The sequence below is a fragment of the Symphodus melops genome (genome assembly GCF_947650265.1).
Source record: "Symphodus melops genome assembly, chromosome: 10".
Taxonomy (NCBI): Eukaryota; Metazoa; Chordata; class Actinopteri; order Labriformes; family Labridae; genus Symphodus; species Symphodus melops.
The window spans coordinates 24,059,255-24,077,146 of record NC_136700.1 but is presented as its reverse complement, the minus strand read 5'-3'; the positions used below and the strand labels follow the sequence as shown (position 1 = coordinate 24,077,146).

The 17,892-nt window shown below is 38.1% G+C and overlaps 4 protein-coding genes across 4 annotated transcripts; 2 read left to right on the top strand and 2 right to left on the bottom strand.

Annotated features, from left to right (window-relative positions):
* Positions 1-6,792: 6,792 nt before the first annotated feature.
* LOC306830043 (trace amine-associated receptor 13c-like) lies at positions 6,793-7,812 on the bottom strand (the record flags this gene model as incomplete). Its single annotated transcript, XM_079353264.1, has 1 exon — positions 6,793-7,812. One exon carries the CDS (start codon positions 7,810-7,812, stop codon positions 6,793-6,795), a length of 1,020 nt encoding a protein of 339 aa, XP_079209390.1.
* Positions 7,813-9,495: 1,683 nt separating this feature from the next.
* Positions 9,496-10,515, top strand: LOC306830042 (trace amine-associated receptor 13c-like; the record flags this gene model as incomplete). Its single annotated transcript, XM_079353263.1, has 1 exon — positions 9,496-10,515. The coding sequence occupies one exon, from the start codon at positions 9,496-9,498 to the stop codon at positions 10,513-10,515; it is 1,020 nt and encodes a 339-aa protein (XP_079209389.1).
* Positions 10,516-12,726: 2,211 nt separating this feature from the next.
* Positions 12,727-13,746, top strand: LOC306830041 (trace amine-associated receptor 13c-like; the record flags this gene model as incomplete). The annotated part of the gene is made up of 1 exon (XM_079353262.1): positions 12,727-13,746. The coding sequence occupies one exon, from the start codon at positions 12,727-12,729 to the stop codon at positions 13,744-13,746; it is 1,020 nt and encodes a 339-aa protein (XP_079209388.1).
* A 3,011-nt stretch (positions 13,747-16,757) lies between these two features.
* On the bottom strand, positions 16,758-17,753 carry LOC306830956 (trace amine-associated receptor 1-like; the record flags this gene model as incomplete). Its single annotated transcript, XM_079354758.1, has 1 exon — positions 16,758-17,753. The coding sequence occupies one exon, from the start codon at positions 17,751-17,753 to the stop codon at positions 16,758-16,760; it is 996 nt and encodes a 331-aa protein (XP_079210884.1).
* Positions 17,754-17,892: the final 139 nt, after the last annotated feature.

The window sequence follows — 17,892 nt, the reverse complement described above, 5'->3', positions numbered from 1 at the left end:
GTCGAGTCTTTTCAGCTGCTTGCTCACCTGGTCTCTGGTGATGGTGGTAGGGGAGGGGGGATGGATTGTCTCCGGAAATTGTGTTTGTCCTGGTGGAGGGGTTGGGGGGAGTGAGAGGGAGGGAGGGGGTGTAGAGGGGTGCTGGGGAGACAGGCACTGGCTGCAGCGACGGGGCTGTCAAACCTGTTAAAAAACAAGTTGAGCTGGCTTGCTCTCTCAGGGTCCCCGTCTTCTGCGTTGTTGTTTTTCTTCTTGCAGCCTGTGATGGTTTTCATGCCCTCCCAGACCTCCCTCATGTTGTTCTGCTTTCCAACTTGACAAGAGTTGGAAATTATCAGCAATTAGCAAGACACCCCCAATAAAAGGAGTGGTTCTGCAGGTGGTCACCCCAGTTCTGCTGCTTTCTGGCTGATGTTTTGGTCACTTTTGAATGCTAGCGGTGCTTTCATTCTTGTGGTAGCATGAGACAGAGTCTACAACCGACACAAGTAGCTCAGGTAGTGCAGCTCATCCAGGATGGCACATCAATGTGAGCTGTGGCAGGAAGGTTTGCTGTGTCTGTCAGTGTAGTGTCCAGAGCATGGAGACGCTACCAGGAGACAGGCCAGTACATCAAGAGACGAGGAGGAGGTTGTAGGAGGGCAACAACACAGCAGCAGGACTGCTACCTCCACCTTTATGCAAGGAGGAACAGGAGTAGCACTGCCAGAGTGACCTCCAGCAGGCCACACATGTGCATGTGTCTGCTCAAACGGTCTGAAACAGACTCCATGAGGGTGGTATGAGGGCCCGACGTCCACAGGTCGAGCAAGACGTTTGGCATTTGCCAGAGAACACCAGGATTGGTAAATTCGCCACAGGTGCCCTGTGCTTTTCACAGATGAAAGCAGGTTCACATTGACACATTTGACATAGTCTGGAGATGTCGTAGAGAACATTCTGCTGCCTGCACCATCCTCCAAAATGACCCGTATGGCGGTGGGTCAGTAATGATGTGAGGTGGCATTTCTTTGGGGGACCGCACAGCCCTCCATGTGCTTGCTAGAGGTAGCCTGACTGCCATTAGGCACCAAGATGAGATCCTGAGACCCCTTGTGAGACCATGCTGGTGTGGTTGGCCCTGGGTTCCTCCTAATGCAAGACAATGCTAGACCTCATGTGGCTGGAGTGTGTCAGCAGTTCCTGCACGATGAAGGCATTGATGCTATGAAGTGGCTTGTCCATTCCCCAGACCTTAATCCAATTGAGAACATCTGGGACATCATGTCTCACTCCATCCACCAATGCCACATTGCACCACAGACAGTCCAGGAGGTGGCGGATGCTTCAGTTCAGGTCTGGGAGGAGATCTCTCAGGAGACCATCCGACAGCTCATCGGGAGCATGCCCAGGCGTTGTAGGGAGGTCATACAGGCACGTGGAGGCCACACACAATACTGAGCCTCATTTTGCCTTGTTTTAAGGACATAACATCAAAGTTGGATCTGCATATGGTTTGTTTTTACACTTTAATTTTGAGTGTTACTCCAAATTTAGACCTCCATTGGTTAATACATTTGATTTCCATTGATCATTTTTGTGTGCTTTTGTTGTCAGCACATTAAATTATGTAAAGAACTAAATATTTAATAAGAATAATTGACGTGTTCAGATCTTGGATGTGCTATCTTAGTGTTCCCTTTATTTTTTATGAGCAGTGTATGTTGTAAACACTTTTTCAAGATGTATGACATCTTGTTTTAATGTTATTTATACAACAAATAAAGGCTGCCTTGTTGAATATTACACATGTTTTGTTTTTTCATGATGTTCATTGCCAATAGACCTTTTGATTGGATAGCTGCAAAGACTTTGGGAATTGTGCTTGGCTCATTCATCTTCTGCTGGATGCCCTTTTTTCTAAATTCAATAGCAGATGCATACACTGGCTTTAGCACACCAGTTGCTGTGTTTGAAGCATTTGTTTGGTTGGGTTACTTTAATTCAACCTTAAACCCAATTATTTATGCCTTGTTTTATCCCTGGTTTAGGAAATGCTTGTACCTTATTGTAAACCTAAAAATATTTAGCCCCCATTCTTCATTCATAAAGGTACATACTCTGACACAGTTATGACTTCAAGTTTCTGTATTTTTTTGTATTTCTTTGCATAAACAGCATGTTCAGATGAAACCGTTTGCCTTGTTTGATGACACTTGAGAGACTCAATTACCCATTCATTTTTCTCTCTGCATCTCCTATGGATTATATTGCCAGTTAATGCTACATTTTAATGAGCAGGGTTTTTTTTACCATTTGTGATGGGACAGTTGTCTCATCGAAGTTAACCCAACACTGAAGAGACTAACGCTGTATATTAGATTTTTACAAAATAATTTGTCATAATTATTTAATATATCATATATATCACAATCAAATGTTTAGACACACCTAATTAATATGCATGTCATTATCTTAAATAAATTTTGACCTCTAGGCTTATGCTGAAAAGTTTTACATTTGTATCTCAAATAAACAGAAAAGAGTGAAGTTTATGCCTACGTACATGTACATTTCTCTCCCAAAACAAAACAAAATGTTATATCTTAATTGTTTTAATAACTACTATTATTCTAAAATGTGGAAAATAGTGTCTATTAGTAGGTGTGCCCTAGATACAGCTTACAGTAGCTATATTATAATAATATATTATACTGTATTATTGATAATATTGTTACTGTTGTGTGTCCAAAACTTTTCACTAGTAATGTATATAATATTATTTTACTTTCCAGTGATTTTCAAATCAGAACACCAATTTCATTAAATCCTTTGAACAAAGTTTCATGGTATATTATATAGGCATATTATTCTCCGCTTCTGCTACTTTGTGCGCTTTTCTGATGATGCTTACGTCTTATCCCCAGTTTAATTCTTCCTGTGTTCTTTTGTCACATTACTGGCTAATAAAAAAACGGTTTCCTCACTTTTACCTGCTATCCTACATGAATGTCACAGGTTTCTGGCAGAAAACAGGAAGGAGGACCCATGTGCAGAAAAAAGAGATGATTCATTTAAACGAAAAGACCAAGACAACAGACAAAAACTTGCTGTTCAAAAAACCAAAATGAGGAACAGTAAAAATTCAAATGATCTGAAGAGACAGGGTTTCGAAACACACACCAGACCGACAAACTACAATGAACTGACCCGGAAAGTAGAAAAAAAGCAGAGACTAAATAGACATGGGCTAATCAGAGACAGGTGAGACTAATGACACAGGTGAGACTAATCAGGCTGGCAGGAAACAGACAAAGAACAAAGAATACAAGACCAGAAGACTGAGGACAAGTAAAAAAAATAAAAATTCACAAGCAGGTTATGGAGGATCTGCGGCTCTCCACCTGAATGTTTTGGACACCTAACATTTATTTTATTGCATTCTGATCAGTTTTTTTGCACCAATTTGAGACTTTTCTGAAAAACAATATGATCCAATCTTTTTATTAACGTTCCTAGTGTTAGTCAGATACATGTTTAAATGAGAATGCAATCATTTTAATACTTCTGTAAACGTGGACAGAGAGCTGTAATGTTTCAGGTCGCGATCATTTTTTATGACAGACACACTTGTCTGCACACACTCTGAGCGCTGATACAGTACGGAAATAACTGTCAATTGTTTGGACGACTGCAATGAACGCACCAAGTTTCTCCGGTGGCTCCGTGCAAGACAACAGAACTCCCGTTTTAAAATGTTCCGATCTCTTATGAGTCCGAAAAACATTTGTGATGACTGAATCGAAAACAAGACCAAGGTTTTCAACTGATCTTGCTTTTCGACATTGAGATACTAATACTAATAATAATAATAATAATTGTTGTCGCCAATTTGTTATGGGTGTGTTTGGGCAGGTGAATGCGCATGGGCATTGCGTCTGCTGCCGGGTCGATTGCACACCTGGGCATAGGGGATGATTGAAGTCACAGGAAGGGAAGAAAAGGGAAGCACAGGTGAATGGTGGTGGGAATCAGGAGGAAAGCCACACAGTTTTTCAACCGTGAGCTTGTATGATTAGAAGTGTTTTGTTTTCCTGTTGATAATTTTTTGATTTACTGAGCATACACCGTCTTTTTTTGTTGGTGTTCTTTTTTATTACGTTTTCAAATAAATAATCAAAACCGGACAAACCTCTATCATTTCTTCATGAGTTGGAAATGGTTTAAATTCCCTTTAGTGGCAATTTTTTTAGTTCCCGATTGCCACTACAATAATAAATGTTATTTAAAGGCACATTTTAAACCTCTTATGGTCACCATATAAAGGAAAGACAAAAAAAAGACAAATTACAGGATTTTTGAGACCGGAAGGGAACGATCAGACTGAATATGCCAGTTTAAAAAGATGTGTTTTGAGATGAGATTTAAAAATGGGGAAAGAGCCGATGTTACGGATGTGTGGTGGGAGGGAGTTCCAGAGGTGGGGGGCAGATCGACAGAAAGCTCAGGCCCCATGGTGGACAGGTGTGAAGGTGGTACGGTGAGTTGAATGGAAGAGGATGACCTGAGAGTGCAGTTGGGTGTGTTCATGTGCAGGAGTGACACCTAATGAGGTGAACACCTTTACTGTGTGGCTCTGTGCAAGAAAGTTTGCTGGGGCAAAAACAAGCCAGTTGTCAAGGTAGTTGAAAACCAAAATGCCACTTGTCCCTGGAGGAATGGAAGCAGCATTTTGAAAATGTGCGTTAGGAAGGATTAAAGGGGAGGACTTTGTACACCCTTAAAAAAAACCTAACGACAATGGGGACATGAAATAGGGACAGTCTCACATTTCTACTGTTGTGCACCAGCTACACGCCCTTATGGCTTGAAACACGCCTTCAACTTAGGGGTCTGTGTTTCAAGCCATAGGTAGGGCAGCACCTTGAGGTACACCTGTTAAGTGTGAAGATTGATGACACACTTTAATGTGGGATAGCAGATGATACGTTGTTTTGAAAATATAAGAAATCAGTCTTTGTTAACTTTCTTTTTTTAAATTAACCAGGTCATTCATTGTTGTTATAAAAAAGAAACAAATGCAAAAATATTAGTCTATATAACAACCTCCAGAAAAGTTAAAAAATCTGTAAAAAAACAAACAAACATTGAAATTAAGCATTTAATGAATTTGCCTGTATAAGGCTCCATTAACATTTTGTGAAAATTGTTGAAACTGTTAAGGTTTCAGTTAGTTTAATTCGAAAATACAATGACTGAGGTCTTAAAAGTTGAATGTTATAAAACTATCAAAGTGAACGATCCTGGTATCTTATATAATCTACTTTATATGTCCATTCACACCTCATGGTTATTAGGATTATTTCACCGGTAAGAAGGCACAGGGAAAACATGTTTAGGTGAACTTTTTGTAGTCCATTTTATGAAAACTGTAGTTTTACCCCAGCAGACCCACGTCACTAACCTCCGCCACCGTCACATTATTATTACATCACTGAGTGGGGGTGCTGTCGGATTGTCAAAACAATGTAATTGCCTTTATGAATTCTCCTAACACCTTTCCTTAACCCTGTGACGTTTTTACGGGGTTAAGGTAGAGTGTATAGTGAAAGTCGATAGGGGGGATAATCTGAATGCACCCCAGGTTCTTATAGATGAGATGATTACTGAGTGGAGCCAGAAGTGACTATTCCGCTGAGTGCAGAAGCCATACCCCCTGCCACTCACATACCTGCAGTAGACAGAGAAAAGAAGGGGATCGGGGAGAAGGACAACAAACATTCCTACAATGGAACAAAAGCTGAATCGTCACAGAAACACTTCAACTGGTTGTACACAGGCCTTGTGATTTGCAGATAACTTGAGTAAAAAAGGATGTTGATTATCGAATAGAATTAAAAGTTAAAATGATGTTTAGTTATTTACCCTTTACAGTGTTTGAAAATGGGATAACTGTCTCGTTACATGTATTTTTAAAGTACAAGGGAAAATTAAATAAAAAATAGACCTTGTGAGTTCCATTAAAAAGAGATAAATGGTATCATCTAAACCTACTGTTTATGCAAAATAATACTGAACCATTTCAAATTTTCCAGTTCACAATGATGTAAAATGGCTTCTTAAACCATGAATAAAACCAGAAATAAATATATTTTTTACAGCAAAGCAGATCCTGAACATGAGTTTCGCCTCACTGTAATTAGATGTCTTCTCTGCTACATGACCACATTTGTCATATTCACCGGTTTGAATCCCATTCATTGGCTGAATTTTGCAGTATTCACTCCATAACTCATCTTAGCGCTCTCAGTAGCTTGGGGAAACACCAGCTCTCTACCCAGAAATGTCCCCTTGTGAAAAACAAACAAGAAACAAAACATCAAATTGCAGGAATATGGCAGTCTCTACAGACACAGTCACCACCACACATTTATGGAGACACAAAATTGATGATTCTGTGCCATGACTTTTGTGTAAGTCTATTGTGGCGAGTTGCGTGGAAGAATGACTCAAGGCTGAGCTTTGGTCTCAGTTAACACACACTGACCCATGCAGGTGCTTTTATTTAGACACGACATGAGACAACGACAACAACAACAACAACAACACACTACACTGCGAACAGCAGGATGTCATTAACAGCAATACCCCAAACACTTATGGTTTACACCAAAGTCCCGAACACCCATAATGCTTTGCAGCAACCAGTCCCCGCGATTGGCTCTACGATCACTACACTATATTTAACAACTTAGGAAAAAGCTACTGACTAACATTTACAGATGAATAGCACATTTCTAGAGTAGAACTGTTTCATTTAAGAGATACATTCATGGTTGAAGAATTTGGGCTAAATATTTTCAGTGTGATGATAAAATAGAAACATTTTTTGAAGCAGGGATAAAACAAGGCGTAAATTATTGGGTTCAAGGTTGAATTAAAGGAGCCCAAACAATACAATGTTTCAAAGACAGCAGCTGGTGTGCTAAAGCCAGTGTATGCATCTGCTACTGAATTTAAAAAATATGGCATCCAACAGAGGATGAATGCACCGAGCACTATTCCTAGAGTCTTAGCAGCTTTGTGTTCAGATTGTTTAATAGACACAATTCTTCCTCTGTCATTTGAAGAATTTTTCACATCTCCAATCTTTTGTACATGCCTTTTAGCAACTATAAATATTTTAGTATACATGCAAACCATTACAATACAAGGAAAGAAAAAGGCTATAATGCTGTCCATGATTCCCCAAAGGTGGTTAAAGAGAAGGTAACAACTTCCAAGGCAGTACATTGATTCTATGTAATCCTCCAACCCAGCAACATTTCCCTTTGAGTAAAGCAGTCCAAAACAGTAGACAGCAGCCAGTGCCCAGCTGCAACACACCATAATCCACGCCACTGGCATTGTTATCTTCATGGAATAATGCAGAGGATCACATATAGCCTCATGTCTGTCAACAGCAATGCAAATTAGATGAAAGATAGAAAGAGTGGTGAGAAACATATCAAAGCTGGAGTGCATCTGACAAAACACTTCTCCATAAAACCAGCAGCCATGAACAGTTCTGATGGCACTGAAAGGCATCACAACAACACCAACTAGTAGATCAACCAGAGCAAGAGATAAAATAAGCACATTGGTAGGATTATGCAACTGCTTAAAATGGCCTATTGACACAATGACAACAGTATTTCCTATAATGGTTATACCCATACCTAAAGCAAACAACAAGAAGAGGGCAAACTTGGTCCCCACACTGAACTGTGTCCTAACACACGAGACATTAAAGTCTGGATAACAGTAAAGCTCTGCAGAAAGGCCACCAGTCATCATATATCCCTGGACACACAAACCTCAGAGACAACCCAACACTGAGTGGGCGATGAGACAAACATGCTGAAGTCTTAATGTAACTGAAGACATGGTTGTAAAGCCTCCCACCAATCATCTGATCCACTGTGCCAACAAATCAAAAGCTTGCAAGTAACATGCATTAAAAAAGTGGTTTCACTTACCATGAATTAGACATGAGTTAGAACAAAATAATCAAAGTCATCAATGCACATAATGTCAGAGAAAAGTTCTGGGTGTTTTTACTTTACGGAAACAGTATGGCCTTGTTCTGTTGCAAGGTGTTCTGATCAAGAATGTTATCAATATTGGTCATTAAGAATTTGCTCGACCTAGAAAAATGTACTTCATTTACTGTTTTAAAATATCAAGACTGTGTCTTATTTCAACATCCTTTTATCAGATGCAATGATGTTGGACCCGATGCTGGATCAGATGCTTAGTTGGTAGAAGTGGTGAAGGTGACCATACTGAACCCGAAGGCTCACGGGCTGGGCACGACAGAGACTCATGGTTACTTGTGTCGAGAGGGAATTTTTTATAAACCTGATTCATGCTTCTTGCAGTGGGCACGGTGTAGTCAGTGCACACAGTCCCTGCGACAGTCAAGTCGTTTTATAATGACTGTGGTCACAACGGCCCTAAGAACGGAATTCAGTGGCGTAGAGCTCTCTCTCTTGAGCATGCAGCAATTTTGTGAATAGATGAAAAATTGAATAATAACGGGTCAGAAATATAGGCCCCTTAGGCGACCCAGGTAGTGTCTATGTATGGGAAACACTACTTTGATTGAGCAAGACAAAAGCGCATTTCAGTATTGTTTGTTTCGGCAAAACAGTAATGTTTCTAAACCACAATTAATCGAGTGATTGATGGTTAATTTTACCTGTAGTAGAGTAAGTCAAATGATTACAATTTGCAACCCTCGTTCTGATCAAATCAAAATACCAGTGCTTTGACATAGCCATTGGGCCTCTCTTGCAGACTCGCAAGGAACATTGGGTTGTAATTTTTCCGTAGACCTGCTGAACAGGAATCTGTTTGAATGAATCTGTGTCTGTTTGGGTAGGTTTACACATAAACCATAAACCATGTCAAGGCAAAAGCCCTGAAACCTTAAAAACCATTACATTGTGGTTAAAAATAGAAAGTCAACTTTGACCTTTAGCTAAACGAGTTGTTTGACTGATCTGTTGCACCAATGAACAACTCCGGGCAGAAGATATTGCTCTTTTGATCCAACTTTTCTGAAATATAACCATGAGGGGCTTTGCCTTAACATGGCCAATAATTTATGCCAAAACAGGCAGATTCCTGCTGAGAATGTATGTGAAAAATGACTGCAGAATGTATCTTGTGCATCTGCATGAGAGGCCCAATAGCTGTGAAATGCATTGGTATTGAATTAACTCATTGAATTATCTCTTGGAAAAAAGTTCAGGGTTATTTTGCTTGTGTAATTCACTGGAAATTAAACTTTTTAGTCTGTTTAGCGAGCATGTGTGTTACTTACAAGCTTTTGATTTGTTGGCACAGTGGATCAGATGATTGGTGGGAGGCCTTAAAACCATGTCTTCAGTTACATTAAGACTTCAGCATGTTTGTCTCATCGCCCACTCAGTGTTGGGTTGTCTCTGAGGTTTGTGTGTCCAGGGATATATGATGACTGGTGGCCTTTCTGCAGAGCTTTACTGTTATCCAGACTTTAATGTCTCGTGTGTTAGGACACAGTTCAGTGTGGGGACCAAGTTTGCCCTCTTCTTGTTGTTTGCTTTAGGTATGGGTATAACCATTATAGGAAATACTGTTGTCATTGTGTCAATAGGCCATTTTAAGCAGTTGCATAATCCTACCAATGTGCTTGTTTTTTCTCTTGCTCTGGTTGATCTACTAGTTGGTGTTGTTGTGATGCCTTTCAGTGCCATCAGAACTGTTCATGGCTGCTGGTTTTATGGAGAGGTGTTTTGTCAGCTGCACTCCAGCTTTGATATGTTTCTTACCACTCTTTCTATCTTTCATCTAATTTGCATTGCTGTTGACAGACATGAGGCTATATGTGATCCTCTGCATTATTCCATGAAGATAACAATGCCAGTGGCGTGGATTATGGTGTGTTGCAGCTGGTCACTGGCTGCTGTCTACTGTTTTGGACTGCTTTACTCAAAGGCCAATGTTGCTGGGTTGGAGGATTACATAGAATCAATGTACTGCCTTGGAAGTTGTTACCTTCTCTTTAACCACCTTTGGGGAATCATGGACAGCATTATAGCCTTTTTCTTTCCTTGTATTGTAATGGTTTGCATGTATACTAAAATATTTATAGTTGCTAAAAGGCATGTACAAAAGATTGGACATGTGAAAAATTCTTCAAATGACAGAGGAAGAATTGTGTCTATTAAACAATCTGAACACAAAGCTGCTAAGACTCTAGGAATAGTGCTCGGTGCATTCATCCTCTGTTGGATGCCATATTTTTTAAATTCAGTAGCAGATGCATACACTGGCTTTAGCACACCAGCTGCTGTCTTTGAAACATTGTATTGTTTGGGCTCCTTTAATTCAACCTTGAACCCAATAATTTACGCCTTGTTTTATCCCTGCTTCAAAAAATGTTTCTATTGTATCATCACACTGAAAATATTTAGCCCAAATTCTTCAACCATGAATGTATCTCTGAAATAACACAGCTCTACTCCGGCTAGTATGCAGTAGCTTAAAGTATGGGAACAAACTGTAAACATATACACTGTGTCCTGCAGTAAGTTTGAGTTTCCTGGGTCAATAAGCCGAGGAGGATGGTCCCAGTTTGAATTTTGTGTTAATAAGATGCAACAAACATTGATACTGACTCCACCTTTAAAGATTTATGAAATCACGTCTTGTATGTTCAAGGTCTTTGCTGTCAGTTATTTATTTACGCCTCGTTTCACAGCTCGTTTAAGAAAGGAATTCACCTCATTGTAAACCTGAAAACATTGCAGATCTGTTCTTCAACCACAAAAGAACATGCTCTTTCACAGTTATGTGCTTGTGGGTTTTCTTGTTTTTTTTTTAGCATAATGAGCAGGTTCAGATGCTACCATCTCTTTTTGTCCATGAAACTTGGAGGGTAGAATTTCAAAATCTCCCCTTCATTTTCATTTCTGCGTCTTCTCTGGATAATAGAGAACCAGTTCATACTGCATTTACCGGAGCACATATAACATGTGTTATAAGGCAGTTTTCCCATTTTTAAACATTTGTAAGACCAAATAATGAAATGACAATTTAACATTGAATTCTTTAATCAATATCTTTATTTTATTGTCCAGTTATTTGCAAATCCCATGGCCTGTGTACAACCAGTTGATTAAATAATTATATCATCTTTAAAGAAAGGTTAACAATGCATTAGGCACATTTATTGAATGTCGAATATTTGCTGATTTGTGCTCTTTCCTGGAGTTGGTATAAGTAATAATAACTTTATATGTGTCAGTGGGTTGTTGTTTTTAACCCTGATCTCAATAATTAATAGGTAATAAAAACATTTGTGAACTAAAAATGGTCTGTTATATTTTCAAAAACGCATCACCTGCTATCCAACACTGAAGTGTAATAGGCTTGGGCAGTATTTGTTTTTTCATAATACCAGACTGTCTTGCAATTTTCCTGTGGTATAAGGTATATGATTTTATTTTATTTTTTTTTTTTCATAAAGAAATAACTGCCATTGTTGTAGCGATCATATTCACTGTCCATAACCTGGTTGCCAACCTAGGTTTTGCTTTAGCTAACTTTTCTGTTTTAATAAATAAAGGTAATTTTCTTTGCCTTCACATCAATTAAGGACACCTACAACTTCAGTTTCAAATACCATGATGAAATTGCTCACTCTAACCATCGAGGTTTATTGCCAAGACAATAAGCATTGCTCCATTGTTAATAGTAAGGACTGTTGTGGTGTGACTGTGTTTCAAGCTGTGCTGAAAATTTGCTTGGATGCTTCACTTAAACACAGGTGCTCTTTCAATCAAAAGAGCACCTGACAAGGTTCATTTACGGAACAATACACCACCGTTTTTTGTAAATGCAACATTATAACCTTGTGAATAAGAAAAGCCTCTCTCCTCCAATCTGATGGAAGCCGGTTACCTTTCCAGAAGGGCCATTAGCTCTGCAGTCACAGTGGCCACAGTAACAGGGGTCTACCCATTGGAGCTGACCCCTGGTGGTGCATGCTGAGCACTACAATCCCTCACCTCAATGCATTTATATTTAAATCAGATAAACACTTATATAAGGAGTGGGACCCTGTTTTACAATAATAATGAAAGCATAACGTAGATTCTATTTAATTCAGAAGTAAACAGAAGTATTTAGAGAACTGAAATGTAAAGAGCAATAAGTCTTGCCTGTTATGATTGATTGGGGGAAGAGATCAGTAAAAGAACTTGTCAATATTTAATGAACTTCAATAAATCAATCTTTAAATCTTTCAATTCATAACAAGTGTTATCTCAAGACACTTTACAGAGCTGAGTAGGCTAAAAGACCATACTCAATGTTATGTTACAAAAAGCGAGTAAAAGACCTTATTGCTGTGTTACAAGGACCCAGCTTAATCCTTCATCGCATGGCAAGAAAAAAAATCCCTATAACTGATCTAACTCTTGTCTAATCCACTGAAAGGGAGACCTTGCATTCTTTTCAGCGAGTATGACACAATGATAACTATTACACTTTTTTAATGCATTTTACTTGCAAGCTTTTGATTTGTTGGCACAGTGGATCAGGTGATTGGTGGGAGGCCTTACAACCATGTCTTCAGTTACATTAAGACTTCAGCATGTTTGTCTCATCGCCCACTTAGTGTTGGGTTGTCTCTGAGGTTTGTGTGTCCAGGGATATATGATGACTGGTGGCCTTTCTGCAGAGCTTTACTGTTATCCAGACTTTAATGTCTCGTGTGCTAGGACACAGTTCAGTGTGGGGACCAAGTTTGCCCTCTTCTTGTTGTTTGCTTTAGGTATGGGTATAACCATTATAGGAAATACTGTTGTCATTGTGTCAATAGGCCATTTTAAGCAGTTGCATAATCCTACCAATGTGCTTATTTTATCTCTTGCTCTGGTTGATCTACTAGTTGGTGTTGTTGTGATGCCTTTCAGTGCCATCAGAACTGTTCATGGCTGCTGGTTTTATGGAGAGGTGTTTTGTCAGCTGCACTCCAGCTTTGATATGTTTCTCACCACTCTTTCTATCTTTCATCTAATTTGCATTGCTGTTGACAGACATGAGGCTATATGTGATCCTCTGCATTATTCCATGAAGATAACAATGCCAGTGGCATGGATTATGGTGTGTTGTAGCTGGGCACTGGCTGCTGTCTACTGTTTTGGACTGCTTTACTCAAAGGCCAATGTTGCTGGGTTGGAGGATTACATAGAATCAATGTACTGCCTTGGAAGTTGTTACCTTCTCTTTAACCAGTTTTGGGGAATCCTGGACAGTGTTCTCTCTTTTTTTTTTTCCTGCACTGTGATGGTTTGCCTGTACACTAAAATATTTATTGTTGCAAAAGAGCATGTACAAAAGATTGGAGACGTGAAAAATAGTTCCAATGAAAAAGGAAGAGCTGGGTTGCTCAAACAATCTGAGCACAAGGCTGCAAAGACTCTTAGCATTGTGCTCGGTGCATTCATCGTCTGTTGGATGCCATTATTCACAAACGCTTTGTTTGAAATGATCTTAGGCTTCTCCACACCAGCTGCTGTCTTTGAGGCCTTTTTCTGGTTAGGCTACTTTAATTCCACCTTAAACCCAATAATTTATGCCTTGTTTTATCCCTGCTTCAAAAAATGTTTCTATTGTATTATAACATTGAAAATATTTAGCCCGAGTTCTTCAACCATGAATGTCTCTTTTAAATGACCCAGCTATACTCTGTACGATTCACCCTTAAAGATTATTAAAAATGAAGACTTGCATGTGCAGGGTCTTCGCCTTCAGATATTTAACGTGCATGTTTATTTTGCAACTGATTCTTCACAATACTTGTCAATAAATGTGATTAACTTAATCAGCACTTTTTTCTTGTATTATTTTCACTTTATGACAGCTGCTTCACACTTTAAGAAATGTGGTTCAGTATTTGAATTGAATAATATAGCAATGATGGCTTGTTAAATACATTCTTAACTATCCTATAACAAAGCCTGTTGATCAATTTACACTTGTTACGAGGAATAAATGTAAATATTTAAAAATGAAATAATACACATCATGTTTTCTGAATACTCATCTTGTTTTTTTTCTCCACTAATCTTCAGAGGGTTTTACAATGTTGACACTGTTTTTTTTGTACATTTAAAATATCCCCAAAAATACATAGAAATTGTCAGTGTTGTTAAATTTAAGAGTGCTTTTCATTAGTTCAGTCTTCTGAAGAGTAATTGTGAGGATAACTTTTTCCCATCCACTCTACATAGTTTATTCAGTGGACTCAATGTCTTGACATCCAGGGGCATTTGAATAAAAAAATGTCAATAGAAAAAAAACATTTCGCAATGTGCATTGAAAAGCAAGATAATCATTTTTAAACAGGGAAATTAATTATGAAAGAAAAATGTATAACAACTCTTAAGATCATCTGGTAAATATGATATATTTATATATATATAGTGTGAAGTGTGTTCATATTTTTTAAAATATGGTGGAATAAAGATGTACATATACGAATTAGGATATGTACCGGTATATCTAAGTATATGCGAGCTGTTTAGGCACATGAATCTTTGCTACTTAGTTGCCATTTATACACTAATAATAAGGTATCCTTGACCAATAGGGTATCCCATGCAAAGCCAAAGTAGTCAGTTGCAGGAACATGAAATTAAAAAACATAAACCACATAAGTGACACATAAACTAATGCTACATATGCCATGCTGGGCGAACCTGAGGAAGCTACAGGCCAGATGCAATTTTTCAGTCACAATTAAGTAATTTTCAGTGTGCCAAGCTATACTTATTTTTTATAATAGGGTATTCCAATTCATATATAAAACAGATATCAACCAGTTAATGTATCTGAGATCAGACATTTATATAATCAGCTGTTGTATTCTATCTTCATTTTTGCAGTTTTTTTTGTCCTTTTCAATGTTTTAATTTCTTTTTCATGCTTTGTATAATTTCTTAAAATGCCAACTTTTTTTTAATTGTAAAACTGATAAAAATGTTGGTATTATTTTTGGTGTTTACCATTTATCACATTTTTCTTGTTAATTGTGGCAGATTTCATACCCCCTTGTTTAAAAACCATTCACAACATCAGAAATGTTGTCTCCATCTTAAAATCAGGCCCCATTGTGCCGGGCCAGACATTTTTCTTTTCCTTAAGTTTATCGCTCCTGATAGATTTCCTCATCTTCAATGCAATCTGTGTGGTAAAAAAAAAATCCAGGCTCATCACGGCATGATCACACAGAGATGGGTTGTTAGAAAAGCATCACCACTAACACCATTGTTTTTTTCTGTGGTACATCAGTTTGCTGGGCAGTCTTCTCTGCTGCCATATGACATGTTTTTCTTACATTTTTTGGGCACACACAAACGTTTCAGAAAAGATCTATTCATCAGCTAAAAATGCAGTTACAGTGCTCACTTTTGAAAAAATCATACAAAAAAGAGCTCACTGATGAGATGGAGAAATTCACAATACTCTTTCATTTTTATATCATATACCCAAAAATCTAGCTTTTTAGGCCATTTCATCAGCTCATTACAAAGAAAAAGGAGAGACCTCTGCATTTGCTTTAACCCAGTTATTTTATTTGTTTGCATTCCTAGTTCTTTTGTAAGCGACAGGGCTTGTAGGTCTCTCTGTGACGACACCCTCATTATTATAACATTTACATTTTGAATGGATATTTGGTTTGTTCATTTTTAAAATAATTTCTAAATTTTGATTCAAGGACGTAAGTGTAAAGAAAGATCCAGATCCATATAATGATACTTTCTGTTCATGCTTTCAACTACAACTTATTTCACTTTGCAAACCTTTCCTTTTTTTGCACATGCTTCTTACAATCTTTATTCAGTTAAACAAGGTGAAAAAGACAAAGCTCATAAACGACAAAACAAAAACAGGTTTGATTAAATATTTATTGTGACAAGTCTGTCCTGTAGATCAGGTAGGTAACAAGAAAGGCCCCTGCTATATAGGGCTGCTCTGGTCTTCTCCTGCCGAGGGATTTAGAGTAAAGACAACATAAACATACAAAACACAATGATTTTACATTCTTACTGTTTTAATACAGTTTGTGTTCTGTCATATACCTTTCTGCAATTAATTTCATTTCATTCATGACATTATGAAGATTAAAATGACAATAAAGTTCAGAACAACTGTTGTCTGAAACCATTTACAGGCCCTGATTTATCAAATACTCTCGAGAACAACTCAACTGTCCACTTACATCATTACATACATAAGATGATAAGGTGCCCATCCTGACCAGGGAAGACCATTTGTTTGAAAGGGGGGTTCAAGTAGTCATCTATGTTTAGGTGGAAAAATCCTCCCTTTGCAAAGGTGTTGGTCTGAGACACATCATGCTCACAACATAAATCAATCATTATTTGTATAGTAACAATTCATTGCAAGCATCATCTTTACAAACGAGCAGATGGGAAAATATGCAGAAAAGATTTCCTCCAACCTGTAACAGGCCTTCACTGTTAATCAGTTTATTCAGTGAAAAGTTTTGTCTCTGAAATGTCAGATTTAAAGATTTCACCTGGTCAATTCGAACGCTGTCTAAACTTATTGTAACAAGACCACTTGACAGAGAATTAGGGAACACATTGTACATTTTAATTGATCTGTTTGAGAATTGAACAGCAATTTCAACCTGCCACAGGCCTCCACTTTTAATCAGTTTATTCAGTGAAAAGTTTTGTCTCTGAAATGTCAGATTTAAAGATTTGACCTGAGGCCAACAACTGAAACGCCTTTCTGAACCAACTATAGAAGAATGCATAAATCATTGGATTCACAGTAGAATTGAAGTAGCCCAACCATGAAAGTACTCCAAACAAGCTCGGTTGGGGTAAGTAATTAATTAAGAGATATATAACATTACAAACAAATAATGGAGTCCAAAAGAAAAGAAAGGCACCCATTACAATAGCCAGGGTTTTAGTGGCCTTTGTCTGGCCTGTGTTTGATATTTTCACTGAGTTCACACAGCCTGCTTTGTGTATGCTTCGAAACTGTCTACGTGCCACAAGATAAATCTTAAGGTAAATACCAACCATTATTAAACTGGGCAAGTAAAAGGACAGAATGGATGAGACCATACTTGACATTTTGCTCTGAAACAAAATACATCCTCCTTCACATGCAACATGGTTATAATACAACTCTTCAACACCCAAAATATATAACTTCAGAAAAATCGTTCCAAAGCCTACAAGAACTGAAATACTCCAACAGATCAGAATCATGATCAAAACAACATTCACAGATATTTTTCTTCTATAAAGCAGAGGTTGGCAAACAGCGTAGTATCGATCGACTGATATGAAGCAAAGATGAAGAATTGAGGCTGAAGCCAATGTGACCGCAGAACTCAAACTGATTTGACAGAAGAAGTCACCAAAATACCAACAAGACTCAATAAATCGAATCATACCGGGAAACATGACAAGTATCCCTAAAAGCAGGTCAGACATAGCCAGAGAGGAAATCAGGTAATTTGTTGGAGTATGGAGCTGCTTAAAATAAGCCACTGAGAAAGTGACCAAAAGATTTCCACACACTGTTAGGATGATTATGACCCCTAAAATCACATAGAGGGCAACACGTAGGGGTATGGGATAACTTGTCTTCAGGCATGAAGCATTGCTTGACTCATAGCAGAGCTCTGGCTCCATCTGTTTGAAAGGAAATAAGGAAAGTAAAATTTAGGAATTGATTTGTGTTCTTTATTTTAGCAACAAATGTAAAAGGTTTTTAGTTGTTTTAAAGGTAATCTTATTTGTAGAAATAACTTTTAGTTTAGTGGTTTCATGA